At 42.5% G+C, this 27,238-nt stretch overlaps 6 protein-coding genes across 6 annotated transcripts; 3 read left to right on the top strand and 3 right to left on the bottom strand.

Moving 5' to 3' along the window:
* Nucleotides 1–240: 240 nt before the first annotated feature.
* Nucleotides 241–4,997, top strand: PolG1 (DNA polymerase gamma, catalytic subunit tam). The gene is made up of 3 exons (XM_017159228.3): nt 241–2,257; nt 2,800–3,622; nt 4,106–4,997. The coding sequence occupies exons 1-3, from the start codon at nt 301–303 to the stop codon at nt 4,761–4,763; spliced, it is 3,438 nt and encodes a 1,145-aa protein (XP_017014717.2). The 5' UTR covers nt 241–300; the 3' UTR covers nt 4,764–4,997.
* On the bottom strand, nt 4,982–8,009 carry b (glutamate decarboxylase-like protein black). The gene is made up of 3 exons (XM_017159229.2): nt 7,087–8,009; nt 5,803–6,170; nt 4,982–5,742 (listed from the first exon to the last, which is right to left on the bottom strand). Exons 1-3 carry the CDS (start codon nt 7,807–7,809, stop codon nt 5,145–5,147), a joined length of 1,689 nt encoding a protein of 562 aa, XP_017014718.1. The 5' UTR covers nt 7,810–8,009; the 3' UTR covers nt 4,982–5,144.
* A 2,210-nt stretch (nt 8,010–10,219) lies between these two features.
* On the bottom strand, nt 10,220–18,350 carry Sos (Son of sevenless). Its single transcript, XM_017159220.3, has 7 exons — nt 16,924–18,350; nt 16,513–16,870; nt 14,890–15,812; nt 13,533–14,381; nt 12,216–13,064; nt 10,742–11,357; nt 10,220–10,682 (listed from the first exon to the last, which is right to left on the bottom strand). Exons 1-7 carry the CDS (start codon nt 18,016–18,018, stop codon nt 10,639–10,641), a joined length of 4,734 nt encoding a protein of 1,577 aa, XP_017014709.2. The 5' UTR covers nt 18,019–18,350; the 3' UTR covers nt 10,220–10,638.
* A 1,814-nt stretch (nt 18,351–20,164) lies between these two features.
* LOC138912894 (telokin-like) lies at nt 20,165–20,629 on the top strand. The gene is made up of 2 exons (XM_070214566.1): nt 20,165–20,313; nt 20,401–20,629. The coding sequence occupies exons 1-2, from the start codon at nt 20,220–20,222 to the stop codon at nt 20,538–20,540; spliced, it is 234 nt and encodes a 77-aa protein (XP_070070667.1). The 5' UTR covers nt 20,165–20,219; the 3' UTR covers nt 20,541–20,629.
* A 4,529-nt stretch (nt 20,630–25,158) lies between these two features.
* LOC108069161 (uncharacterized) lies at nt 25,159–25,792 on the top strand. Its single transcript, XM_017159148.3, has one exon. It carries the CDS (start codon nt 25,227–25,229, stop codon nt 25,734–25,736), a length of 510 nt encoding a protein of 169 aa, XP_017014637.2. The 5' UTR covers nt 25,159–25,226; the 3' UTR covers nt 25,737–25,792.
* Nucleotides 25,778–27,187, bottom strand: LOC108069231 (STING ER exit protein). Its single transcript, XM_017159232.3, has 4 exons — nt 27,015–27,187; nt 26,795–26,955; nt 26,431–26,736; nt 25,778–26,007 (listed from the first exon to the last, which is right to left on the bottom strand). The coding sequence occupies exons 1-4, from the start codon at nt 27,133–27,135 to the stop codon at nt 25,852–25,854; spliced, it is 744 nt and encodes a 247-aa protein (XP_017014721.2). The 5' UTR covers nt 27,136–27,187; the 3' UTR covers nt 25,778–25,851.
* Nucleotides 27,188–27,238: the final 51 nt, after the last annotated feature.

Below are 27,238 nucleotides of genomic sequence, written 5' to 3' on the forward strand. Positions count from 1 at the left end.
AAGTTTTATTGAAATGAATAAAATAAAAAAGATCTCAAAAATAACTTAATTATAACGGAAAATATTTTTTGAAAAACTTTTTAATTTTAACATATATTTTAAAGATTAATTAAGTTTTATTTAAATGAATAAAATATTTAGGATCTCAAAAATAACGGAAAATATTTTTTGAAAACATTTCAATGTGACCGCCGCGCAGGCGCAAGAAAATACCCAACTTTCCGGCAGTTTTTCGGAGGAGTGAGTGGCCGCCAGCTGGACTTCGTCGCTTGAAAGGATGTTTACTCCACAAAACTGAGGATGCAGCTCCAACTGATTAGAAAGTACGCCAGCAAGGTGGGTCGGGAGCACTATGCCAGCAGCAGCCTAAAGATCTACCGCCGGGTGAAGCCCCCTCCAAAGGTAAACAAACCAGAGAAGCCGGCAAATGTGGAGGCTCCATCGGAATATGCGGAGAATCTAGTCAAGGTGCAGATGATCTCGCAGAATCTGCACTCGCAGCTCTTCCCCCAATCCCCCCGCCGCATTTCGGAGCAGCAGGTGGCCGCCGCCAAGGCGTACAAGGATGAATTGCGCCGGCATGGCGTTGATATCGAGAGCTCTTCGCCTGTTCCCGATGTCCAGCTGAAATTGCCTCCCTTGCGGGGTGCGAATATTGAGGAGCACTTCCACAACATTGCCCAGGAGCAAGTGCAACCATATGAGGAGCTCCTACTGCCACTGGTCCAGTGCCAGGAGCTTCCAAAGCGACCCAAGCGATGGGAATTCTTTGCCGGCTGGACGGCCTACGATCCCAAAGATGGAACAGCTACTCCGGTGGCTGAGCCGCTGGAAAAGGGACTCATCTTCGATGTGGAGGTGTGCGTGAGGGAAGGTCAGGCCCCGGTTTTAGCCACCGCTGTCAGCACCAAGCGCTGGTACTCCTGGGTGAGTCCAAAGCTCACAAAACACCGCATAGGCGAGGCAATAGTGGATCCCCTGGATGTGGACAAGAACCCAGAGCGACCTCACTACTCCACCGATGAACTGATACCCCTGGGAACCCATGGACCCGGTCTGGTGGTTGGTCACAATGTATCCTACGATCGGGCGCGTCTGAAAGAGCAGTATTTAATCGAGGACACGGGCACCCGGTTCGTGGACACCATGTCGCTGCACATGTGCGTCAGTGGAGTGACCAGCTACCAGCGAGCCATGCTCAAGTCCAAGAAGGAGCCGGCTCCCGAGGATCTGGGGTGGCTGGAGCAAAGTTCCCTTAATAGCTTAGTGGAGGTACATCGTTTGTATTGCGGCGGAGAGTCGCTTTCGAAGGAGCCGAGGAACATTTTCGTGGAGGGAACGCTGGAGCAAGTGCGTCAGAGCTTCCAGTCGCTGACCAACTACTGTGCCGGCGATGTGGAGGCCACCCATCGGGTGCTGCGCGTCCTGTATCCCCTGTATGCCGAGCGATTTCCACATCCCGCTTCGCTGGCTGGCATGTTGGAGATGGGCTCCGCCTATTTGCCCGTGAATTCAAACTGGGAGAGGTATATTCGCGAGGCGCAGCTCACCTACGAGGATCTCAGCATCGAGGCAAAGTATCATTTGGGTCGCCGGGCCGAGGAAGCTTGCTCCTTGTTGCTAGGAGATAAATATCGCAAGAATCTCTGGCTTTGGGACGAGGATTGGAGCGTTCAGGAACTGAAGCTTAAGCAGCCGCCGAAGCGCAAGCCTTTGCCAAGGGAGGAGCAACAGGATTATGGAACTACCCCGGAGCAGCGTCGTCTGCAGGCCAAGTTCCAGCACCTCTACGATCAGCGGTCACTGCTCCCAGCCAGAAGACCACTGCTCCCCGGATATCCCCTGTGGTATCGCAAACTATGCTGCAAGCCGCCGAGCAAAAAGGAAGAGGAAATCCTGGAGGACGAGGAAGATTCCCCGTGGTCCCCGGGAGCCAGTGAGATCAGCACCGGGATGCAAATCGCCCCGAAGCTGCTCTCCCTCTGCTGGGAGGGATATCCACTGCACTACGAGAGGGAACAAGGCTGGGGCTTCCTGGTTCCCTTTCGCAGCGATGCGGAGGGAGTGGATCGACTGCCCATGAAGGAACTGTTGGCGCGCTGTCCAGTGCCGGAATTTGCACGGCTAAGCGCCTCGAAGGCGGAGAGTGACCTGGCCTTTGATATGCTGCCTGGTCAGGTGGAACAGCAGCTGGGAAAGCGGGAACGCTACAAAAAGCTATCCCAGAAACAGGAACGCCTGGAAACTCAGTACCAAGGTTGGTATTTGAAATCTATAACCTGTGATATAGCGAATTATACCCGTTATTCGTAGAGTAAAAGGGTATTTTGTATTCGTGCAAAAGTATGTAAAATCTAGAAGGAAGCGTTTTCGACCCCATAAAGTATCCGTCTGTCTGTTCGTATGAACGCTGAGATCTCGGAAGCTACAAAAGCTAGAAGGTTTAGATTTTCCACAAATATTTTTGGGCTTCCTACGCAGCGCCAGTTTATTTCAGCCAAGCGCCACGCCCCCTCTAACGCCCACAATTGCCGACTAACGATTTTAAAAGATTTCCGGGAAGTATAAATGCAATTTTGTTGTGTATATTTATACCTATCGAAATGTAGAAGACATTTTTCAAATCGGAACATTCATTAAAAAGTTATGCGCAATCAAAATTGTTTATTTATCCATCTCCCTCGCACTCCCTTTAGCTGAGTGACGGATATTAGATAGTCGAGACACCAACCCGAATATAGCGTGTTCTCTTGTTTTATATAAGTTACCTGTAAAATCTCTAATTTTTGTATATTTTAGGTTCTGGAGTCTGGTGCAACAAGATCCTGGAGGATTGCTGTTTCTTTCTCAAGCTGCCCCACAAGAATGGTCCCTCCTTTCGCGTGGGCAACCCTCTGTCCAAGGACTTCCTCAACAAGTTCTCCGAAAACGTGCTGAGCAGCGGAGATCCCGCTTGCCAGGCTGCCGCTCGCGTCATCGACATTGCTCGCATGATGTCGTACTGGCGGAACAATCGCGATAGGATCATGGGTCAGATGGTGGTCTGGTTAGATCCCCATCAGTTGCCCGGGGAACTCAGGGGTGAAAATGCCCAGCTGATATCCTACGGCGCCATTTGTCCCCAGGTTGTGGCCTGTGGAACACTGACACGTCGTGCCATGGAACCCACATGGATGACGGCCTCTAATTCGCGTCCGGATCGTCTGGGCTCGGAGCTGCGCTCCATGGTGCAGGCTCCGCCGGGTTACCGCCTGGTTGGTGCCGATGTCGACTCGCAGGAACTGTGGATCGCCTCCGTGCTGGGCGACGCCTACGCCTGCGGTGAGCACGGGGCCACGCCCCTCGGTTGGATGACTCTCAGTGGCAGCAAGTCCAATGGCAGCGACATGCACTCCATCACCGCAAAGGCTGTGGGAATTTCCAGGGATCACGCCAAGGTGATTAACTACGCAAGGATCTACGGAGCTGGACAAATGTTTGCGGAGACACTGCTGCGCCAGTTTAATCCCACATTCAGTGCTTCCGAGGCCAAGGCCAAGGCCATGAAAATGTTCTCCATCACCAAGGGCAAGCGGGTGTATCGGCTGCGAGAGGAGTTTCACGACGAACTGGAGGACAGGGCGTAAGTAAAGCTATCTAAACTAGAGCCCTGCGTGAATCATTCAATTCTGATTTTTTTAATTTAATTCTATGTGGAAAAAATTGAATGTTTTTCTAATTCATTTCGAATTGAATGTTTGAATGAATAATTTTTATGAATTTTTTGAATTTTCCAGTTTTTTTTGTGCTTTCTTTTGAGAACAAAAAGTGGAAAATTTTTAACAAATCAATGTTAACTGCTTAGAAAATAAAATTCATGCAGATTTAATCACAAAATTATGGCCCTTTATTCTTCGTTAGAAATTGTCGTTTGAATAATTTCGGAATTCATGCCATTCATTCATTCAATTCTATTAAACTCAAAATTCAAATTCATTAAATTCTAGCCAATTCATTCATATAAAACAAAAAATTCAAAATAATTCATTGAATCCATTCATGCAGGGCTCTAATCTAAACTGAGATTAAAGTTATAAAATATAAAACGCTACCTAATCTCTTACAGCTACAGCAGCTACGAGGCCTCTCGCCTGGCCATCCAACGGAATCGCAGCCTGTCCGAGGTATTCCATCGTCCCAACTGGCAGGGTGGCACCGAGAGCGCCATGTTCAATCGCCTGGAGGAGATTGCCACGAGGCCACAGCCGCAAACACCATTTCTCGGAGGACGACTGAGTCGCGCACTGGAGGCGGATGGCGGTGGCGAGCAGGAGCAACGCTTCCTGCCCACTCGCATCAACTGGGTGGTGCAAAGCGGAGCCGTGGACTTCCTTCATCTGATGCTGGTCAGCATGCGATGGCTGATGGGACCGCACGTTCGTTTCTGCCTGAGTTTCCATGATGAGTTGCGCTACCTGGTCAAGGAGGAGCTGTCGCCCAAGGCCGCGCTGGCCATGCACATTACCAACCTAATGACGCGCTCCTTTTGCGTCTCCCGCATTGGTCTCAAGGATCTGCCCATGTCGGTGGCCTTCTTTTCGTCCGTGGAAGTGGACACTGTGCTGCGCAAGGAGTGCACCATGGACTGCAAGACGCCGTCGAATCCGCATGGCCTGCGTATCGGCTATGGGATTCAACCAGGGGAGAGTTTAAGCGTAGCGGAGGCGATCGAAAAGGCCGGTGGCAATGACGTCAGTCAGTGGGATTGGATTAAAAAGAGTTAGCTGGCTTTATTTGTTAATAGAGAAGAGATTTGGATGTGATTATGTTAAGTATGGTTACTAGTTCCTCTTAAGGTAAAATATTAACTTTTAAAGCTTAAGATTTCATTCGTTTTCTAAGAGTTTTAGTAGGTACCATCTACCTCATGAGATTAATCTGATAGTTAAGCTAATTTGTTGAACTATGAGTTCTCTTCCTGTTCCCAAATAAAACACAGCAATTTAATCTAAATCAAATGACCTATAAATATGTATTTTTTTGTTTTAGGTAATACTTAACATCCGAAAGAATATACAAACGTGAAAAGTTAACCATACACTAGATGATATATGATATAGAGAATGTTGTCAACACTTAACCTCATAACAGGCCTGCGCTACCGTTTACAAATCTCTGGCCAGCGACTCGATCTCGTCCAGGAAGTAGACCATGTCGGACTCATCCAGGCAGGAGTTCTGCAGCACCAGGCGGAAGAAGTTGGGCAGCTGTCGCAGCGGCTGATAGGTGATCATCATGGAGCCCTTCTTGATCATGCCCTCCTTGACCTTCGGCGCCACCTTGTGCAGGCGGTCGTAGAACTCCCGGTTGCGCTCCATTTGCCGCAGACCGGGCGGCACGTACCAGAAGCTGATGTTGGTGCATTCGGGTCGCTCGAGGACCAGCTCGAATCCCGGACGCTCTCGCACCTTGGCGGTGAAGAACTCCGACATGCGAAAGACCTGCTCGACATGTGCCTCCAATCCCTGGGTGCCCTTGGCCTTCCACATGAACCAGAACTTGAAAACATCCGCCCGCCGGCCGCACTGGATGTGCTTGTCGCCGGTGTCGAAAGAGGTGTCGTAGAACTTGTCCTTCTGGAACAGATAGGTGGCATTCGTCGAGTGGCACTGGGCCAGAACCTGCTGGTGGCGCGTCAAAAAGGTGGAGCATTGCTGCGAGGCGGCCAGCAGCTTGTGCGGATTCCATGTGACCGAATCGGCCCTAAAAAAAATCGCCTCTTTAGATCTCTTTTTAAAATATCTCCTCTAGGATCAAACTCACCTTTCGATGCCGCTGAGCAGGTGGCGATACTTCTTGGACATGAGTGCCCCGCCACCCCAGGCCGCATCCACGTGCATCCACATGTTGTACTTCTTGCAGAGCTCCGAGATCCCAGCCAGATCATCGAAGGCGCCCAGCACAGTGGTTCCCGCTGTGGCCGAGACCATCAGGGGCTGCCAGTTGTTCTCCAGGCACTGCTTCACCTGATCCTCCAGGTCGCTCAGCCGCATCTTGCCCACCTCGTTGGTGGCTATCTTGCGCACATGCTCGCTGCCGAAGCCCATAAACATCGCCAGCTTCTCCACCGAGTAGTGGGCATCCTCCGAAGTAAAGATGATCAAGGGTTTGGCGTTGAAGAGTCCGTTTTTCTAGAGATTAGAGATTGGTTGATAATACATTTTTTTTTTACTTTTTCTATAAATTTTTGAAATAATAATTTTTATGACTGCCTTCATAGAGATTATATATTATTTGATGTTATATTTTTTTAACTTTTTCTATAAATGTTTCAAATAATAATTGTTTTGACTGCCTTTATAGAGATTATATATTATTTGATGTTATATTTTCTTCACTTTTTCTATAAATGTTTGAAATAATAATTTTTTTGACTGCCTTTATAGAGATTTTATATCATTTGATATTATATTTTTTAGTATAGCCTATAAACTATAGCCACAAATTTTAAAAATATTAATTTTTTGTCTGTTTTTCTAGAAATTTGAGATTATTTGATATATTTTTTGTATTTTTTAAAACTATTTCTAGAAATTTCTAAAATTTTCAAAAAAATTGTATAAAAACGAGATTATACACTTTTTATAATTGTTAACTTAATAACTTATTTTTTTAAACCAAGTTATATGTTGGTATAGATGTTTTTCTTTAATATTCTCGTTTTACTATTTGTTTCTTTAAGCAACCAAGGGTTTTTCTTCGATATTTTCCAATATTTTAAAAATTCAATGGACACTATTACTTTAGAAGACTATTTTTTTTTTATTTGTAAATGTTGTTTTAACGAAGAGTACTTAAACCTTTCTAGACTTTCACTTTCACTTGAGTTTAATCAACACTTTAGTAAACCAAAAAAACCTCTGTCGTATTTTGTAATTATTTTTTCATCATCATTATAAGAACTTTCGGTTTCACTTGCTTATATCACAGGCATGACTAACTTTTTTGCCAGCAGTGTGGCGCCCGTCACTTGGCAGTCATTCGCAGTGGATTGGATTGGACTTCCGTGTGGATTGGCGGCAAACCACTTCGATCGATCGAACTCACCTTGGACTCGGGCGACTGTTTGTAGCGGGCGCAGCTGATTGCATAACCGTTGGCTATCGAGCCGCCAGGACAGAAGATGCCATCGCCCTGGCCGCCATTGGGGAAGCCCACGATGCGACGCATCTCGGCCAGCACCTGCTCCTCCATCAGGGTGAACAGCGGGGCCACCTCGTAGGTGTAGACGCTGGGATTGAGGGCATCGGTCAGCCACTGGCCCACCAGGGCGTACGGATCCACGCCCGAGTACAGCTGGTTGATGAAGTACGGATGGCCCGTCTTGACCGAGAACCGGATCGTCTCCCTCAGCAGCTCACGCAGCTTGTCCTGCGATTCACCCTTCTCCCGCAGCTGGAAGTCGAAGAGCTGACGCAGCTCCGCCGGCTCGTGCCATTCGACGACCTTGGAGGAACGATTGGTGCCCTGGAAGACGGCCAGTTTGATGATCTCATCGACGCAGGCTCGGATGAATCCCTCGAACTCGGCAGCCGGATGGCTGGCCACAAAGCTGGATAGCTGATCATCCTTCGCGATATTGTTGTTACCATTGGTGGCCAACATTTTGCTGGCCGTCTCGAATGCAACTGCGGAGGCGGAATCAGCCGGTGACGACGTGGACGCCGTTAATGGGTTAACGGCTGCCAAATCATCGCCACTAGTCGTACTGTAGGGCTTAAATATAGATTCCTTGAAGTGATGTGTGGGAAAAGTCTCGCTGGCCAGCATTTTGTTGGCTCTCGTGTGATGTTTATACTGTAAAAGACTTGGCTAGCGACTCGGATTGCAGTTGCAATAGGTGGATGTTGCTGGTTGCTGCGGTTCCTGTTGCTACTGTTGCTGTTGCTACTGCTGCTGCTGCTACAGCTGTTGCAGTTTGCACTTGACAATGATTCTGAATGATCTGCTGGCGAACTGAATGAACGGCCGCTGTTGTTGCTGCTTTTATAAAAGCGACTCGGCAATTCAGAATCCGAAACCGAACGGCGCTTACATAAAGACAATGCTGCCGCTCGAGACCCGAGCGATTACGATCCCCGGTTCTCTCGTGGATTCGTCGTTTGAGCGGTAAATTAGAACTGGGCGAAAGTACCTGGGTTCCTTGGCTGCAAGGGATTTCCCCGGTCCACTCATCCCGAGAATTATCCAAATTGCTGGTAGAAATGCCAGAGAAGGGCGAGATATTGCAGGTAATTGGCATGCCTAATTGATATGCTCATGTAATACAATTATGTAGGAATATAAATTCAATGTAATTGCCGCGAGTTGATGATTATGCGCAGAGGCTCCAGCAATTTTCCGTGGGGGTTTCTCTCTCATTAGCTGCAATCAAGTATGCATTAAATGCTAATTCATTGAATAATTCTTTGGCCAATTGTTGTGTAAATTGCGCAACTGAAACGTGATATCGAGAAAAGTTGGTGTAGGTCGTCTTTGCCTAGCTTCCGATAATTGCCACCTTTTTATGTTGGCCAAGTTGAAAGAAATGAAAAGCGAAATTACCATCATATTTGTCAATCGGCCAATGGCCTTGTCTATAGGGTATGGAGTACTCGATTCTCTATAAATAAAAGTGCACATTCAACGGAAATTTCCCAAATGTCTGCAATGATATATTGAAATGTGTTTATAGGATACAATTGGACGTATGAGAGATTGCTCAACCAATTTGCTTTCCATCCATTATAAACTCAGAGATTCCTTTAATGCAATAATGACGTTGTCGACGGTTTATTCACCTTGGCAACACAACACAACAACCGATCCGATCCGAAAGTTAAATCTTCGGTACTTTACCGAAGATCCAAATCGGTTCGCTTAAGAGTGACACATCGTTTTTGGGAGGTATTTATTGGGATGCACCCATAACTTCGCCAATAACTTGCGATAAGGGGCGTGTGTCCATCGTATTCGCGTGAAAATACAAAAATAATTCAAAAACAAAAAACCTGTTCCAGCGTTCAGCCCAAAATTTCAGGAAGCATTTATTCAACGATCATGACGTTAGAAAAGCGAAAGTCGAAGTCAAGTCGTTTCAAATACACAGGTGTAAAGTTGCGTATTTCCACTTTAATTGCATTTAATGCACAACAATTAGCTCCCGTCTACAATCGCTCTAGTTTTTCTTTCCTACCGAAACTAATTAGCGATATATGTTAATGATGGCTACAATTATGCTCGATATTGTGAGTATGCCAGGTGTTTAATGGCACAAATCCAAATGTGTTCAAGGTCATTGGGCCTATAAAGAATACCATGAAAAGTCTTTGAAAAGTGGTGAGTAATTAAGAAAAGAACGTCTGCATTCGAAAGACCTTGATTGACTAACTCACTCTAGTTTTAGCCGTTACTCATAGAGTAAAACCTTATTAATGATAAAGATTAGAGCAATCTCTTTTCTAAAAAGAAAATTCGGAGAAATGTGTGAAAGGGTTTTTTGTTGGGTTAATAGATCAAATATATGGCTTCAAATCACCCCCACTATCTCCAGATCGCCCGCCTATCTTCAACTCGTGATATTGACATATTTCACACTGTTCTATTCATATTGAATAAGCCAAAATTAAGAACGTTTCATTTCCCTGTTAAAAAATATGACACTTAGCTGAATATTGATAAAACATCGATGAATTTTTGCCTCAAAATGTGGATAAATAAGCCAAGTTTTTGTTAATAAATCATCAATTAAAATAATCTCATTCCTTGTAAAAGTTCAAATTAAGTTTACAATTGAAATTTAAAAAATGTAATTAATTCTACACCTCAGAAAAGCTGAATACCGCTTTATTTAAATAATTAAGAATTAATGTAGTTGTCACTGATGAAAATGAAAGCATGCCTTTCGGTTTTGTTCATCTGGCGTCGAATGTATCTGGAGTAGTTTTTCCCTTTGTTAGATTTACTCGAATTGGCAATTGATTTAACAACTCGAAACAACTTGATAATAACCTGACCAATTACCAACCATGATGGAGAACCGAAGTACATTTTCTTTTCAAAGTAGTGATGGTTGAATTGTTTCATATATTTGTCATTGACGTTTGCTTAGTATATCTTCCAAGAACATATAAATTTTAAAACATTTCACTGATATAGGTAAGCCATTTTAACCATAAAAAGACATTTCGACTGTCTAACAATAGGGTTATATTTTATTGTTTTACGTTCTACGATCAATACAATGTTCTCGATATTTACAAATATTTATAATAATAATTATATAATAACATAATTTCTTTTTTGCATTTCTTGTTGGTTTCTGTGTGTTTGCATTCGCGTGTATGTATATGCTGTGCTTCTTGTGTAAACGAGAGTGTGTTGTTTTCCTTTGTTTAGTTTTACTTTGTTTAATGAGTTTCGAATAATAAAAATCATCAGATCCAACTCGGTCCATATTTGCATACATATGTATGCCAACTAGAATACATAAACTGTGCCTACGCTTATCTAACTCACGTTCCGTTCATATATTTCTGCACACCGGCAGTTCTCTCAACTTTGAATCATACGGATCATACTCGTAGTTTTTTGTCCTATCACATCGCCAGGCAATTTAAATTATTCTTGGTTTGTACTTGGGTAAAGAAACATCGTACCTTTATCTGTAAATAAAAAGAGGTTAGAGAAATAGATTCAAAAAGGATCAAAGTCATTTACTCACCTGGATTGTTATAGAAGTTAGCGCTTAGACTAGGTTTTGGTGGAAGTTTGGGTGTGCCCTCGAGGCTCGTGGCAATCGGAAAGAACTCCTTCGGGGACGAGCGCGATTGCGTCGGATTCGAATGCTGGTGCTGGTGATGATGGTGCGGCAGATGGGGAGCATGATGATGGTGCTGCGAGTAGATCGTCGGATGCGTCTGCTGCTGCCGCATGCGCAGCTGATGGGCATAGCTGCTCGACGTGCTCTCCACCGGATGGCTGGGAATGTTCGGGGACATGGGCGTGGCGGGTGTCAGCGGTGATGTGGTCGTCGAGGAGCTGGCAGCGGGCGAGATCGATTGCGGCGGCGGTTCATCGGTGGGCACCACCTGCGACACCGTCACCAGAGTTGTGCTGATCGCCGGATCTGACTGCTGGTTAACTGCCGCCGCCCGCTTCTCGATCGCCGAGTTGCGGCGTATCATAATACTGCTGGTGTTGGGCAGGAGCAGACTGCTCTTGCCCACAAACTCCTTGCTCTTGCCGTGGCTGTGCCGCAAGTAGCTGCTCATTGTTCCGGAATGGTTGAGCCGTGGCGGTATCGGCGGCGGACTGAGTTCGCCATCGCGCGGGGGTAACTGCAAAGGAAAATTATATGAAATTAGTTACCAATCTTAACAAGAAAGGAAGCTATCTTATATACCCTTGCAGATCATTCCTATTAACTTACAAATCGTAAACATTTTTAATTTCGTGTTATTTTGACATTATTTTTCTATCCCTCTCTATGGCAGCTATATAACATAGTCGTCTGATTTTTGTTAAATTTAATTAAAAATTCGGAAATATTAAAAAAAAATCAAATCCTAGAGTAGAAGAGATTACAATAAAATTCAACGGTTTCCAATTAATTTTTCGATCTTTCCTATGGCAGCTATATGATATAATCGTCCAATTTTGATAAAATTAAAATTGAAATTCAGAAATATTTAAAAAGAGTCATATCCTAGAGTAGAAGAGAATACAATAAATACCAAAGAAGCTAAAATTTATTTTCTATTACATTCCCATTAATTTTCCGATCGTTCCTATGGCAGCTATATGATATAGTCGTCCCATTTTTTAAATATTTAATTCGAAATTCAGAAATACCTAAAAAATAATATTCCCAAGAGTAGAAAGTAATATTTAAAAAAACACCTAAACTAGAATTTTCGTATCGTTTTTTTTTCGATCCTTCCTATGGGAGCTATAAGATACAGTTGTCCGCTCCAGTCCATTCCGACTTATATACTACCTGCAATAGAAAGAAGACTTTTGGGAAAGTTTTAAGCCGATAGCTTAAAAACTGAGAGACTAGTTTGCCTAGAAACAGACGGACAGACAGACGGACGGACAGACGGACATGGCTAGATCGACTCGTCTAGTGATGCTGATCAAGAATATATATGCAAGGGAATAAAAATACTTCAGATATTTTCATGACTTCTACTTACTGTGGGTGCGTCTGGTGCCTGTCGCTTTTGCGCCATGTCCGCACAGCTCTCGGTGCGCTCCTTGCGTCGCGGTGGCAGTGGTGGCGGCACTGCTCGGTACTCCAGATTGGAGGCCGTTGGGACATTGACATGCGGCGAGATGGGCACTGCCGCCGGCTGTCCCTGTTGGGCATTGTTGAAATAGAAGCCGCCCGGACAGAACTCCTCGCCGCTCATTGCTGTGAGCGTCACGGTGCTGGCAATACTATGCGTTGGGCTGTACTGCGTTCGCCCATGGAATGGTGATCGATTGCCGGTCTCATGTCGCGGACTGACCACCAGCTTGGGCAGCGGCGAGGGCGGCGCATCCGAGGTGTCCGACATGCTCATTGTAAATGGATTGGTATCCGGCAGGGACTGCGGTGGCAGATGCTCTGGCAGCGCTGGACTGAACGCATCCATTGCGGAAGCATTTGTTAGTGCTGCATTGTTGGCCCAAACATGGGCACCTGGTTTCCTGGGGAGATGTGGCGCCGGCACCGAAACCTCCCCGTTGTTCTGATCCGTTCGAGTGTGCTGTGGCGTTCCACTCCAGCTTCTCGTATTTCCACCGGGTATAATGACAGGTGCGAACACGGAGAACGCGTGCGGATTGTGCTGCGGACTTTGTTCGCCGGCTGTCGCTGGATCCACTGCGTTAACCGGGTGTACAGATGGAGCTGCTGCCGTCGCTATTGCGGTGGCCGTCGACGGTACCGCCGCCGCAGCAGACGAAGTGCTGTTCGACACCTTGCTGCTGCTGTTGGTCTGATTCTGGCGACGCGGCTTGATGCCCGGCGATTTGAGCGGAATGCTGGGCCATTTGCGAGGCTAAAAGAACAAATTTGTTATATAAATTGTAAAATTATGAATAAAAATTAGAGCCCTGCGTGAATCATTAAATTTTTGTTTTATCATAGTATGCCATGAAATTTCTGATTTGTTGAATTCAATTCTGTGTAGAATAAATTGAATAAATTAATGAATGAATAATTTTTATTATTTTTTTAATTTGCTTGTGCTTTCTTTTGAGAACAAAACGTGGAAAATTTTTAACAAATCAATGTTAACTGCATAGTAAATAAAATTCAGGCAGATTTAATCACAAAATGATGGACCTTTCTTCTTCAAAAGAAATTGTCGTTTGAAATATTTTGAAATTCATGCCATTCATTCATTTAATTCTATTAAACTCAAAATTCAAATTCATTCAATTCTATTAAACTAAAAATTCTAATTAATTCGTTCATATAAAACAAAAAATCGCAAATAATTCAGGGCTCCAATAGAAATACTTACAAACTTGGGCACCGTCTTGCAGCCCCTTGGCTCAATGCGCAGGCTTTCGTTATAGAGATAGTCGGACATCTGCTTGTCGGACAGCCCGTTGAACGGGTCCAGTTGCTCAAAGAACTGCCGAATGGTGGACTCCTCGTTGAGGCAGTATGGCTGATTCTGATACTGCTGAATCTCACCAATTATCTCGGCCACTTTCCGTCGCTTCGAGAAGTTGATTAGCTCCGTGTTGGCCAGCAGGTCTGGATTTCCCTCCTCCAGATGGAGGATGTTGGTCAGGTAGCGACCGAAAAATGGCACACAAGGCGGATTGATAGATCGCAATCGTTCCTGATACTTTTTAAGATGATCGTCGCTGAGTTCGCGGCACTCTTCCAGGAATTTCCTGTAGCGCTCTGGCAATCCCTGGAATGTCCAGCGCAGTCGGTAAACCGATGCCGTGCCCATGGCCGCGACAATCGAGAGGATACCATTAAAGTTGTTCAATTCCAGCATCACCATCATCACCTCGATGGCCCTTTGCATGATGGCCAGCCGCTCCTCGTAGTTCTCCGCCTCGGTAATGGATTTCTCGATCCAGCGGGTCACGTTTGTGGTGTGCTTCATGATTTTCAATAGATTCGGGCTCTTCACCTCCTTGTCCTTCTTCGTCCAAGGCGAACCGACCAGCTCCGAGGGCTTCACGTTCTTGTACATCTCGAATTCCAGCAAGGTGAGCTGGCGGGCCAGTTCCAGTGGATGCAGGGTGAGGAGCGTAATCTCGTCATTGGGAACACTCAAATGATGTTCAATGGGCGGCGGATCGTGGCCATAGGCGTACACAATCTTCTTATTGCTTTTCTCCTGTTCGTTCTGTAAATAAAAAGCAATAATTAACAGATTATCTCGTTGTTAGCCTTATTACTAGACCTCGGATTCAGTATATTTTTATAGGATAAAGATAGATCGATTCCGAAAACACCAAAGTTCGTTTCAATAAAAATATAGTTTAAAATTAATGGCATATTTTATTTTATTTGCATAAAATGCATATGCATAAAATAAGCAAAATATATGCAAAATATAAATTAAACTCAAGTATTAGACAACCTAATTTATCCGAAGAAAATTGTTTGTTCCTTTTCGTCATTTCTGAGATATCTAATTTTTTTTTCCAAATTTAAGGAAACCCTATTCATATTTCCAACCTCCAGTTGTTCGCATATATTTTTGCATATTTTATGCATATATTTTTTGCATATTTCCGATATGCATCCGAATTAATTACATTTGAAAAATATGACACCTACCTAGAAATTTTGGTAAAAATCGGACCAAAAATGAATAAATATGCAAAATCCGAGGTCAACTGATTACTCACCTTTCTCTGAACAATCTTGAGCACCGAGTCCACCCACTTGCGCATCGACTTCCCATTGACGTGCTCCAGAAAGTTGAGCAGCTTCTCCAGCAGCATGGGATCCTTCTCGAAGTCGTAGAAATGATGATCGACCCAATGGCGTAGCACGTTGAGCACTCGGAACTGCACTGGCTGCACATACTCCTTGCGGTAGCGCTTCCAGTCCTCGCGATGCGTGTTCTTGTGCTCCTTGTCGCTGCCCACGCCGCCGATTCCTCCAGCTCCTGATGCGCCAGTGTCCTGGTAAACCAAACTGGGATCCGGTATGTTAAAGCGTTCCACCAGCAGCTGCAGCAGCTGCTGCGGCGAGCAGAAGTAACGATATGTGGTGAGGAAGGTGCGCACGAAGGTCGGATCGGCGTAGATGTGATAGGTTAGCCGCTCGATCAGCTTGCACAGCGTCGCCCCCTTGATCATCGGCACTCCGGCGCTTTCGCGCTCCTCCAAAACGATATTGTCCCCGCTGTCCGGCACCGCAAACTTGTAAATCTCCGGACTGGGCATGCGCAGCGGGTGCTTGCGCTCAATGTCTTGCAGTATGCTGTCTAAATGTCGGTCCAGCATGGATTTTGTAATCACCATTAAGAGGTCTGCCATCCAATCGTGCTTGTGCTGCGCATTCTTGGCCGTCAGCACAATGGGCGGCTGCATCCTGGAAACCAGCTCGAAGCTGTTCTTCAGATCGTCGCTATCGGGCCGATCGTTGATATCAACGCGTCGCATGAAGTACTTCTCCTTCAGACGATAATCGTAGGCCGTTGCTCCCGCCGAAGGTGTCTGCTTCTTGGTGTTTGCCTTGCACAGCACCATGAGCCCGTCGAAGAGGAACACCTTGCGCTCGCTCCAGATTCGTTTGCCCGAGCCCAGCTTGCTCAGCGAATCCTCTGTAAATTGGAAAAAGGGAATTTAGTGGGGGATTTTAAATGGATATTGATATCTTATTTGAATAAAATACCTTTTAGGGGCTATAGTTACTCATTTATTATTATTACACATGTTAAAAACATGTAAAAGTGTATTTTACAGTGTGAGCAAAGTTTTTGACATATGTGTCAAATACAAAAGTGTAAAATGTGAAAAATAATTGTTAACACACACAGCTCACTTGTGTTTTTTACACAATGTGTTATTAACACGACGTGTTTTTTACACACTGTGTTTTTAACACAAATGGAAATTACATTTTATGGACAATATCGAATCGAAGGGAAAATAAAAAACTAATATGGGCCATGATATCTTTTATGTTAGTTTTAACCATTTCAAAGCATATATGAATTATTACACTCTAGAAAACAGTGCATTTTTCAGTTCAACATATAATTCCGACACTTTAATGTTAAAAACTCATTGTGTTAAAAACACGCTGTGTAAAAAACACGTCGTGTAAATAACACAAATGACATGTGTGTGTTGTTTATGTTTCTAACATATGTAAACTACAATTTTTTAACACACATGTCAATAACTTTTTTTTGAACTTAACACTTTGACATTTAAGATGTTAATAACAAAAGTTATTTACAGTGTGCGTTATTTTCCGAACCCTGCATTATTACTCATTTATTATTACTGCACACTCACCGCGAATAAATTCATTGCAGTTCTGGCCCACGTCCTTGTCCTCCCAGTGCTCCACCTTCATCTGCAGCTCCCGCGTTCGCTCGATGGCCATTTGGCGGCGAACGCGGCCGCTGACGGGCACCAGTCTCTCCTTGGATAAACCCGCCATGACCTTCTCGAGATCGCAGTGCAGCGGATGCAGCAGGCCCTGGACCTGTTCGAAGCTCTCGATGTCGTCCTGCGACGAGCTGAGATCCTTGAGATGCTTGATGTAGTCGAAATAGACGAAGGCATGGCAAATGGGCACCAGCAGCAGCTTGGGCAGATAGTATTTGACGGCATCGCGAAATCCATGGCCCGCTGTGGTCAGGGATGAGGCCTAAAAACAGAGATTTTAGTGGAGTTCCTAACACGGAAGAGACTTCAACTCACCCCTGGTTTGGACAGGAGATTGCTGAGGGCATCCCAGGAGGCCTGTGAGGTCACGTCGTGGGCGTACTTCTTGTACACGTCGAACTCCTCGGCCTCCGCGAGTTCCTCAAAGCAGCTGCCCACGCAGGGAGCACTCTGCTCCTGGGACATCTCAATCACATCTTCGAGGGAGCCCAGCAGCGTGACCGTCACCTCGTAAATGTCCATGATGTTGGAGAATATAGGCTCCAGTTCCCTTGGATCCGAAACGATCTTGACCAGCTCCTCGCGAAAGACGCGTATGATCATGTGCAGGTCGCGCTGGTACTGCTTCTCGTCGTGGATCAGCTCCTTCACCGTCTCCTCGTACGTGGCACTCGCCCGCTGGGCGGGCAGCGACAACGGGCTGGGCAGGATGTGGGCCTCGCTCTGGTAGAGCATCTCCATCAGGACTCTATCGGCATTCATCACCACCTCGATGTCCTCCTTGGTGATCTCGCAGTGGGCGATCTTGATCACATAGTCGCCGGCCATCTTGAGGATGTCCGCGGAGATGTACTCGAGCACGGCCACCAGGAAGGCGGAAACGGAGCTGTCGATCTTGTACTGCAGCACATCCTTCTGCAGCAGCGTGTGCACCCGTTCCGTGGGCAGGACAGACTTGCGCTTCTTCGAGTTGATCACCTCCTTGGCCTCGTTTAAAGCCCACTGATCAATGGGCGCTGGGAAGGATTTGTTGATCTTCTCCTCCACATCCTGGACGGAGTGGGGCAGCGGTTTGGCGCAGAGCAGCGCCAGCAGCCGCAGGCAGAGCTTCTCCACGTAGAGCAGGGCATCCTCCTTGGCGGTCACCCGCGGATGCACTTGCTCCAGCACTTTTTTCAGCGACGGGGTAAACAAACCCCGCCACCTGGCTGCATTCTCGCTTTTGGTGAAGTCATAGCCATCGCAGTCCTGCAGGCCACCAGCCACGCCCCCTCCAGCGCCTCCGGAGCCACCACCTCCGGACCCGCCACCTCCTCCTCCTCCTCCTCCGCCACCCAGACCGATCCCGCCCCCGTAGCCAATGGTGTGGTGGTGGGTATGGTGGGCATGGCCGCTGGCTCCCGAGAACATCCTCCTACTCCTGTGCGCCGTGGAACCGTGGAGCACCTTCGTTGGCCGCCTTGCCTTCGCCTTCACCTTCTCCTTCGCCTCCGCCTCCCCGCCCGTTGTTTGTATTGGTCGAGGCGACGAATGGAGTGGAGTGGAGTGTCGAGCAAACCTGGGCACCTGGCACAGCCGGATCACCCGGGCGAGCCGCGCATTGCAGTCACACACTCAATCGCACACACTCGAGTCGCGTTCGTTGGTCTTTTTTCGGCTCAGCGGGCCGTTTTGTTCGCAATTTAGGCAATTTAAGCACTTGTTTTCAGATGTATGTATCTTCTTAAAATGGCCAGGCCAGTGATGGCACTATCTACGGTTACCCGACTATCGCGATACTATCGAACGCGCTTATCAACAGAACAGTGTTGTGAAACAAAAGAATTGTTTTTAATTTATTTAATTATTATTATTTAAATTATTATTAATAAAGCTGACTAAGTCTAGGGTAACAATGGTGTATACCCTCTGCAGGCCCTGGGCATTAAAATGAATAAAAACATTTTTCACTTATTTCAAGTGTTAACTTCTCTTAAATATATGTATTTGTTTGAACATTTTTAAAGACATAATTTCAATATTATTTTTATTACAGCCCTGAATATTTGAATATTTTGAAAAATGTACAATATCAGTTATTTTCAGTCCTTGTTATTTTTTTGGAAAAAATTACATACATGTGTACCTCGCTCGGGCCAGATAAGCTGCCGAAAATCGCGAAAATTTGTTTGGCATTGCGTCCTCTCCATGAACTCCTGAATAATATTGTAAACATCCTACAACACAAATTCGACTTGGGGTTCCTCCATATCCATTTCCTTTGATTTATTTGATTTAATTTAATTTGAAAATAATTGAATTGATTTGCATCAACAAATGGCGGCAAGTATGTGATGTGCTTCATTTTGAAAGTGAAAGCCCGGGCGTCCAAACCTATCGAAATCAATCGATGTATCTTCTTCAGTGTGACCGGGCAGGAAATTTACCATCCGGCTAGAAGAAAAATACTTTTTATACCAAAAGTATTACAAGCAGTCACTGTGAAATGTCAGGATTGTTCGTGGTGAATGGCCTTTCGAAAGAAGAGGGGGCGGTTTGGATTTGAATTTGAATAAAAATTCTGTTTTCAAATTAAATTTTTATTTAATCCTCCTTGAAACTATTCAAAAAACATCATTGTTAAAGAAATTTAATTTATTTTACTTTACTCGTAGAGTTAAAGTTTCATTTCTTTTTTTTTTGGCAATACAAAAGTAGTTAACTAGTCACAACTCTGCCATATACTCATCCTAAATTGCTAAAAGTTATGCGTAATGAAAATGTAATATCTCCATCTTCCTCGCACTCAATTTAGCTGGGTAACGGGTATCTGATAGTCGGGACACTCGGGTATATCATTCTATCTTGTTTTTTATTTTTTTGCTTAATCCATTAACACGACCAAATATTCAAAATTTTAGATGATTATTTTATTTTATACGAAATATTCCTACATGCATATATACGTTTGAATGGACAGATTCTACGCAAATCTGAGTCATATTTAAATGTTTGTTGATTATTTACTTATACTCTCTACCGAATTTAAACAAATTTGAATTAATTCCAATTTAATGGTAGATTAGAAATATGATTTCAAATTAATTCGCGATTCTATGAAGCCTATCGAGTTCTGTGTTTTTTTCGCCGGTTTGCAACTGTATAAATTTGCGGATTTTCGTATTGACAAATTCAGTTGATGACGAGTGTTCAGAACCTGATCATTACATTGGAGAATTATTTAAAAGAGTTCCAAAGACTTTGGATATATCAAGAATATTTCTGTGATAAAGCACTTGTAAAAAGTTGGAAAATAAATACTCAATATGGATCTATCAAGGCGCATGAGGTAAGCTTAAAAATATAATTTAAAATGTAATTTTCCCTAATTATTTAAATAATCTTTCTACTTGAAGTTCGACTGCCCTAGCAGCAATCATTGCAATGATTGTAGTGGTGGACGTTACCGGCAATCCAAGTTCATACTGGGCAATGCGAAATGCTAAAGGTGATTTAACCATTCTTCCGATCCACCGAACAGATAAAATATCTTTTGTTTGATCTAATTCACAGTCCATGCCGAGTTGATTCTGGATTCGAGAAACAACTACCTTTCACCATTCCCCATTGTCATGCGCTGCTCAGTAAAAGGCTTTCCAGAACCCCATGTCACCTGGTTCAAAGACAACGTGCGTCTCCATCACAGTAAGCGATTCCAAATTTCCGGTGAGTTCTGTCTCGCAATTAAAAATAATACTTCCTAATATCTTCCAAATATCTTAATATTATATTGCAATCTTTTCTACTTTACAGAGCAACCATATTACCTGGTGGTGAATGACGCGACCCCCGAAGATTCAGGAAAGTACACCTGCAGGGCCAGCAATGGAATTGCGTATTTCAAGGACGAAGCAAATGTTGTCATTAAACTTGATGATAAGACTTTCTATTAAGATCTCAAGCTGAGATCAACGACTAATTTATTTATTTATTTCGCTAGCAATAATATGTTAAATTATACTATGAAAAATAAAAATAACAACTATTTTCCTTAGTACAGTACCAAAAGGTATTTTTTCTTTATTAGGTAGTATTACTACCCTTTATTACTTATTAAAAAAACAGTTTAACAAGTGTAGCACATTTTAAGCATTAAACAACTTAAACAATATTAAAAGCAGTGGCGGATCTAGGATTTTGTTGTGGGGGTGATATCAAAACTATTTTTTGTTGCATACATTTCCAATACCAAAATGCATTTCATTTTTCACACGAGTGGGTGATGAGATATCCCGTGAATCCGCGCTTGATTCAAAGATATACGGTATCATCACGGAATCCAACTTTTCTAAAGAAAATGCCATTGAATACTTTAACTAAGCAAGACATATCATTTTCAATTTGCCACCAATTTTCTCAAACTTGTTCATACATTTTTATGGACAAACTTATTTGTATAATTTATCAAAATTTTGTATGGTACCAAAGCATATAAGAAAACTGGCAATTATTTGATTCGGCTAGAAATTTAAAATATTCGATTGTATATAACTCTGATCATAACAAAGCACTCTATGTCTTTGTAACACCCATTTCCTCTCAGACAAAACCAACTTTTTTTTCGAAACCATTGGATTATTGGATTTTAAGATATTGGCCCTTAAATACAACATGAAAAATGTTTTCCGCGAATATCTCAAGAAAAGTCCTTTGGAATTTTGTTGAGTGACCAGCATGTTCAGCGTTTACCTAATTAGTACATTTTGCTCAGTAAAAATTATTTTTGTTGTATTATTATTTTTTTTTTAAGTAAAAGAGAAATAAATAAATAAATAAGTTGTTGCTCTCTTATAGCTTAAAGTCTTAATAATATCTAAGACCAAACTTAATATCAACATTTGCATCGTCTTCAGAGTGAGTATATCCGTTGCTGGCCCTGCAGGTGTACTTTCCCGAATCCTCGGGTGTCGCGTCATTCACCACCAGGTAATGAGGATGCTCTGTAAAGAACAAATGATTACAAAATAATATAAAATTACAAATATTTGTAAGATATAAGGTATTATTTTTAGTTGAGAGGCACAACTCACTTGAAATTTGAAATCTCTCACTGTGGTAGAGACGCACGTCGTCCTTGAACCAGGTGACATGGGGTTCTGGATAGCCTTCTACCAAGCAGCCCATTACAATGGGGAATGGTGATAGGTAGTTGTTTTCCGAATCCAGAACCAACTCAGCATGGACTGGAAGATCGGTATGAGCCCCTTTAGTATTGAGGATTGCCCAGGAAGAAGCTGGCTTTCCGGTAACGTCCACAACTACAATCATTACAATGAATGCTGCTAGGGCAGTCGAACTATAAATAGAAAGATCACTATGGACGGCAGTCCATGTAGTGACGAAGCGCACCAGGAGAGTGTGCGAAGGTGACTACTATTATATAGCCGCAAAATTGAAAATCTGCTGTGATAGTCCGATCGTAATGAGTAATACACCAATCGAAAGGTATTGCAAAAACTTAAAGGATTGCATACCAAGACTTTAAGAAAATCAATTGGCTTGGGAGAGAGAGCGGTGAAAGTGAAAAAGTGAAAATTTCGAAATTTGGAGCTGTTGGGGCCGGTGGGGATAAATCCCCCCTCGCAATGTTTTAGTTGTATTCCTTTTGAAAATACCCGTCGAATGAGGGGTCATTTGTCAAAATTCGACGCTCCGTTCAAAAGTTATAGCCAAAATAAGATTTCCTTCTTCTTCCCAAAATGAAAACTTTATTCTGTTTGTCAGTTTGTCAGTTTGTCAGTTTGTCAGTTTGTCCAAAACATGTTTCTTTAGTTTTGAAAATTTAATATGACGTTCATCCCATCGATATAAAAAACTTTTGTTTTACCACTTTTGGAAAAACTCGCTAGTTTAGCGGGAAAACAGCTATAAATAGCTAAAATTCGGAAAACCGTAACTTCTATACTACTAAAGCTACAGACTTGTGCTGCATCTTGTTTGAAAGGTATTTTTAAATGCTATAAACGCCTTCTATATGCAATTTGTGTAAATGTAATAATTAAAAAGATATGAACAAAATACAATTTTTTAAAACTTTTTTTTTAGCTTTTTTTTTATTTTTCTCAAAAACGGCTCTAACGATTTTCTTGAAAACTTTAAACTGTATAGCCCTTGAGATTCCTTAAATTTTGGTATATAACACATTACTGTAAAAAGTCACGTTTAAAAGTTATTTTTATACGAAAATAGCCACTTTTGCCAGCTCGAACAACTAAAGCTTCCTGAGTATAGAATTTTGTGTGAGGGTATCCGAACTGTATTTTAGGGTCATGGAATCAGTAAATTTGCACTTAAGAGTTCCATATAGGAATCTTTTGTTCTACGACTTTTGGAAAAAGCCGCTACTTTAGCGGGAAAAAAGCTAAAAATGGCTAAATTTCGTTAGTTTGTAAGTTCTACACTACTAAAGGTACAGACATGTGCCATACCTCGTTTAAAAGGTATTTTGAAATACTTTTTAACTTAATTTGTTTAAATACAATGGCTTAGAAATTATGATTGACCAATTTAAATTTAAATGAATATATTAGCTCCTATGAGAGCAAATGTAAACAAACAAAAACTTCTGATATCAAATAAAAACACCTCTTAACGAGGTAAAAAACTAGTGACGATCGCACCTTCAACATACAAAAGTTCTGATATCAACATTTGTGACGAAAAATTATTACACTCGTCATTAAATAGACTTTCTAATATTTTTTCATTCGGCACGCTGCAATAGAAAATGCCTGTGAAGGGAAAAAGGCTTGAATAGTCTGCTAGGGCGGGCCGAATGAGAAAATATTAGAAAGTCTATTTAATGACGAGTGTAATAATTTTTCGTCACAAATGTTGATATCAGAACTTTTGTATGTTGAAGGTGCGATCGTCACTAGTTTTTTACCTCGTTAAGAGGTGTTTTTATTTGATTTTTAAAATAATTAGGAAACCTTTAGATTTTAAACTCCATTTTAAGGCTTACCTCATGCGCCTTGATAAATCCATGGGGTATTTATTTACCAACTTTTTACAACAAACTTCAGAGAGAATTTAACCATCAATTGATTTCTACCAAGTCTTTAAAATGAATGTACTCCTTTAAAATATTATATTGTAGAAGGAACAGGTTCTCGCCGAAGACTGATCCTATTGCAAAAATCTGCCAACTTATATAGTTGTTTGCCAAACAAATAATTTTATGGGAAATAAAAAACCCAAAAACAATAGAATCCATGGAATCGCGAATTAATTTGAAATCATATTTCTTATCAGTATACCGCCAAATTTCAGGCGGATTAAAAGTAAACAAATTTATGACTTCAAACAAATCCGAGAATACAGTTAAGTAGATTTTTAAATATGACTCAGAGGTGATTAGAATATGTCCATAAATATAAGTAATTAATTAATTAATTAATTAAGTATCCTGCTGTGAAATAACACCAGCAATTAAAGAAACCTTAAACCTGGAACTTTGAGGTACAACAAATGTAAGTCTTGATTATTTCATTTTACATACTATCAGTTCATCCTAATGGACAGCCCTTTATATAAGGAATATCAAAAACCTTTTTGATATCTGAAGTAGAAATCTGCATGCAAATATTCAAAATTTTCAATATTTTTGAATGGTTTCAAAGGTTTTTGATTGAACTGCGTTTAAACATACGATCTTGTAAGACTTTTGACCAAAATGATAATACATAAATATTAAATTAATGTTATCATCGTTTTTATATATTTATTTTATTTCTAGAAACCAATTACAATCACATTTTTGACACGCTTATCGCGTTTAAATTGTTATCTTTTCAAAAAAATATTTATTTGTATATTTGATTTAAATACTTCTGGGAAAAACTCATAAATTAAAAGTTATAATATATGCTCGAATACCTATAAATAGACAATAAGGCGCTTCTCGAATAAAAACAGAATCAGTTCACTGGAAACATTCGCCTTTCGTGGTTCGCAAGTCCTCGAAATGGCTAGTTTAAGAACCTATTTTTTATTCGTCTTTATCGCGTGTATTCTCAACGGGATAACCCAATCGCAGAAAGCAACTCAAACTAGATTAAATAGAATTTTAACAGATGTAAATCGATTGAAACGGACTTACCCGGGTTTTGTGCGGATTGGAAACAGTTGTTTTTTTGTTGAAGATCGAATTAAAAAAACCTGGACTGAAGCTAAAAACGCATGTCGTCGCGGAGGAGGCGATCTGGCGGTTATTCAAAATAGGTTGGAACTTGAAGCCGTCGTGGCAAAATTCGATCCTGAGGCGTACGAACAATTCTGGCTGGGTATTTATGTGGATAAGAAACATGATCTGGTAACAGTTCCCCACGGCCACTTGGCACCCTTTATAAAGTGGGATACTGGAAGACCCGTATTAAGCAGCTACTGCGTTTCCCTTTCCACTTACAATATGTTAGATAAACCTTGTCGAGATGAAGCATATTTCGTTTGCCAGTTAGATTGCTTTAAGAGCGGAAAATAATAAAATAATAATAATACCAATAAATCCTTTCAAAAACTATGAACTCTTTCAGTTTGTTGTTAAATTTTCAGTGCATAATAAGCAGATTTCCCTAAAAATGTCTGCCTATAAGTTTGATAGTTACAAGACTTCAGACTTCACGGCTTGCGATCGTCCCAGTTTAATGCTGGACGCGGAGGCAGTGAAGCAGTTGCGCAATCAGTGGAGCGACTACATTTTTAGCCTTCCCAAGACGCCCTTTGAATTGCAACTGGCCAAAGCTCGAGCGGATCGAGCTCTCGAACTGGTCAGGAGCAATCAAAGGGCGTCTGTGAAAACCAAGGCACCAACCACTCCGAAAAACTGCCGTCGTCCCCTCACAGATCTTCATAATTCACCACGTATTACCAGCCGATTGAAACAGGTTGTCGAGACTCGAATGCAGCCTTCCAAAATTAAGGAGCCCAACTCGCAATACAATCTGTGTCCCCGATGTGGTCTCGTCAAGGACTCCATTTTCAATCACGAAAATGCCGAAAGGCGACTAAAGAAGTTGTTGCAACTACATCCCAGTTTGATTCCAAAGGAAAGGTATAGAAAGTCGCCAAGGTATTTGAGGATACTATAACTAAAGTTATAATAAAGTGAACATTTCTTGAAGAGAAGCTATTTCTTCAGTTGTACTTAAGCTCATGTAATCTTTAAATATAATTGGTTTGCAAATTTAAGGAGCAAGAAGGTAACTATCTCTCCAGCAGCGTACCGCGCTGTTTTTTCTGCGGTGGCGGCGCATCTTCCGTTTTGCCCTTGATTCCCACGTCGCTCAGTTTGCCGCCTTTACGCTGCAGCTGCTTCTCGATGATCCTGGCATTGTTTGCATAGCTGTCGGCAATTTCGCGCTGTAAAATAATAAAATTTATGAGTAAATATATAAAATAGAGTAGTTAATAGTGTTGTTAGCCTGTTTTAAAGTGGTTCAGCGGTATCCTTTAGCTAATTAAAATGGGATTTCCACCGAAATACCACACAGAAAAAAAAATGGTAATGGTCAATTTGATATTTTTTTAAGATCAAGTTATTCATATCATTTTGATATGAATAGCGATTATGTTAATCATTTTTTTATATTATTTGCTCAAAAGATAGTAAATTTGGTATTTTTTATGATATGATAAAATATCATGTTGATATGTTTGAATCTTAAATTTGGTTAAAATCATATCTTGATATTGATATGAAATAAGGTAGAAATAACCGTATTTCATATCGGTTTTTTTCTGTGCACTGCTCCACTTGCAACAAACTTTGAGTAAGCAGCTTACCGCCTCGATTTCGTCCTCCTCCTCGTCAATGGTGGACACCGTGACCGAGCTGAACTTGCCCATGTTCTTGGTGTGCCTGGTGACCATGACCTTCTTGCCGCTGGCATCCACTATGCCCGAATCCTCGGGCCCGCCGGAAGAAGCTGTCTTGGCAGCCAGTGCTTTGGAACTGCCTTTGGTCTCGGCGTTCAGGAGTTGGCTAAGAGGACTTTCGCCCTTGTTGCGAATCAAAGCGTTGAACATGACGAAGGTCACCTGGGAATCGGGGCTATGGCGGTAGTACAGCGGGAGATTGCAGCTGCGGCACTGGAGGATAATGATTTATACTAGGTTATAAGTGGTAAATACTAGATAGATCCCTCACCTTATAGCGGTACTGCTTCTCTATGGCATTTCCCCTGCTTTTCCGCTTTATGTAAAGCATTTTGGGTGTGGGATTGTAGGTGAGTTTGTTGGCATGATCGTTGGCGTTTATCACGCGAGCATTATCCACCTCCCGCAGTGGCAACTGGTCCAGGGTGCAGTCTGTAAAACAGGTTACTATATAGTCCTTCTAAACTATATAATATTTAACCTAATCTTACCCAGAATCAAAGCCATCTTGTTGCACAGACAGTAGTAGATATTCAACGGCTTCTCCTCGTTGTACTCCTCCTGGTCCTTGGTATCAGAGCAGACGATGGATCGCGATACTACTTTGGGCATAATTATTGAAGTTATATTTTGTTTACAAAATTATTTATTTATTATTTATTCCCGATTTCAGCCGAAATCGATAAGCCTATCGGTACTAGAAAATACTTAAATA

Source organism: Drosophila takahashii, chromosome 2L (genome assembly GCF_030179915.1).
Source record: "Drosophila takahashii strain IR98-3 E-12201 chromosome 2L, DtakHiC1v2, whole genome shotgun sequence".
Classification (NCBI taxonomy): Eukaryota; Metazoa; Arthropoda; class Insecta; order Diptera; family Drosophilidae; genus Drosophila; species Drosophila takahashii.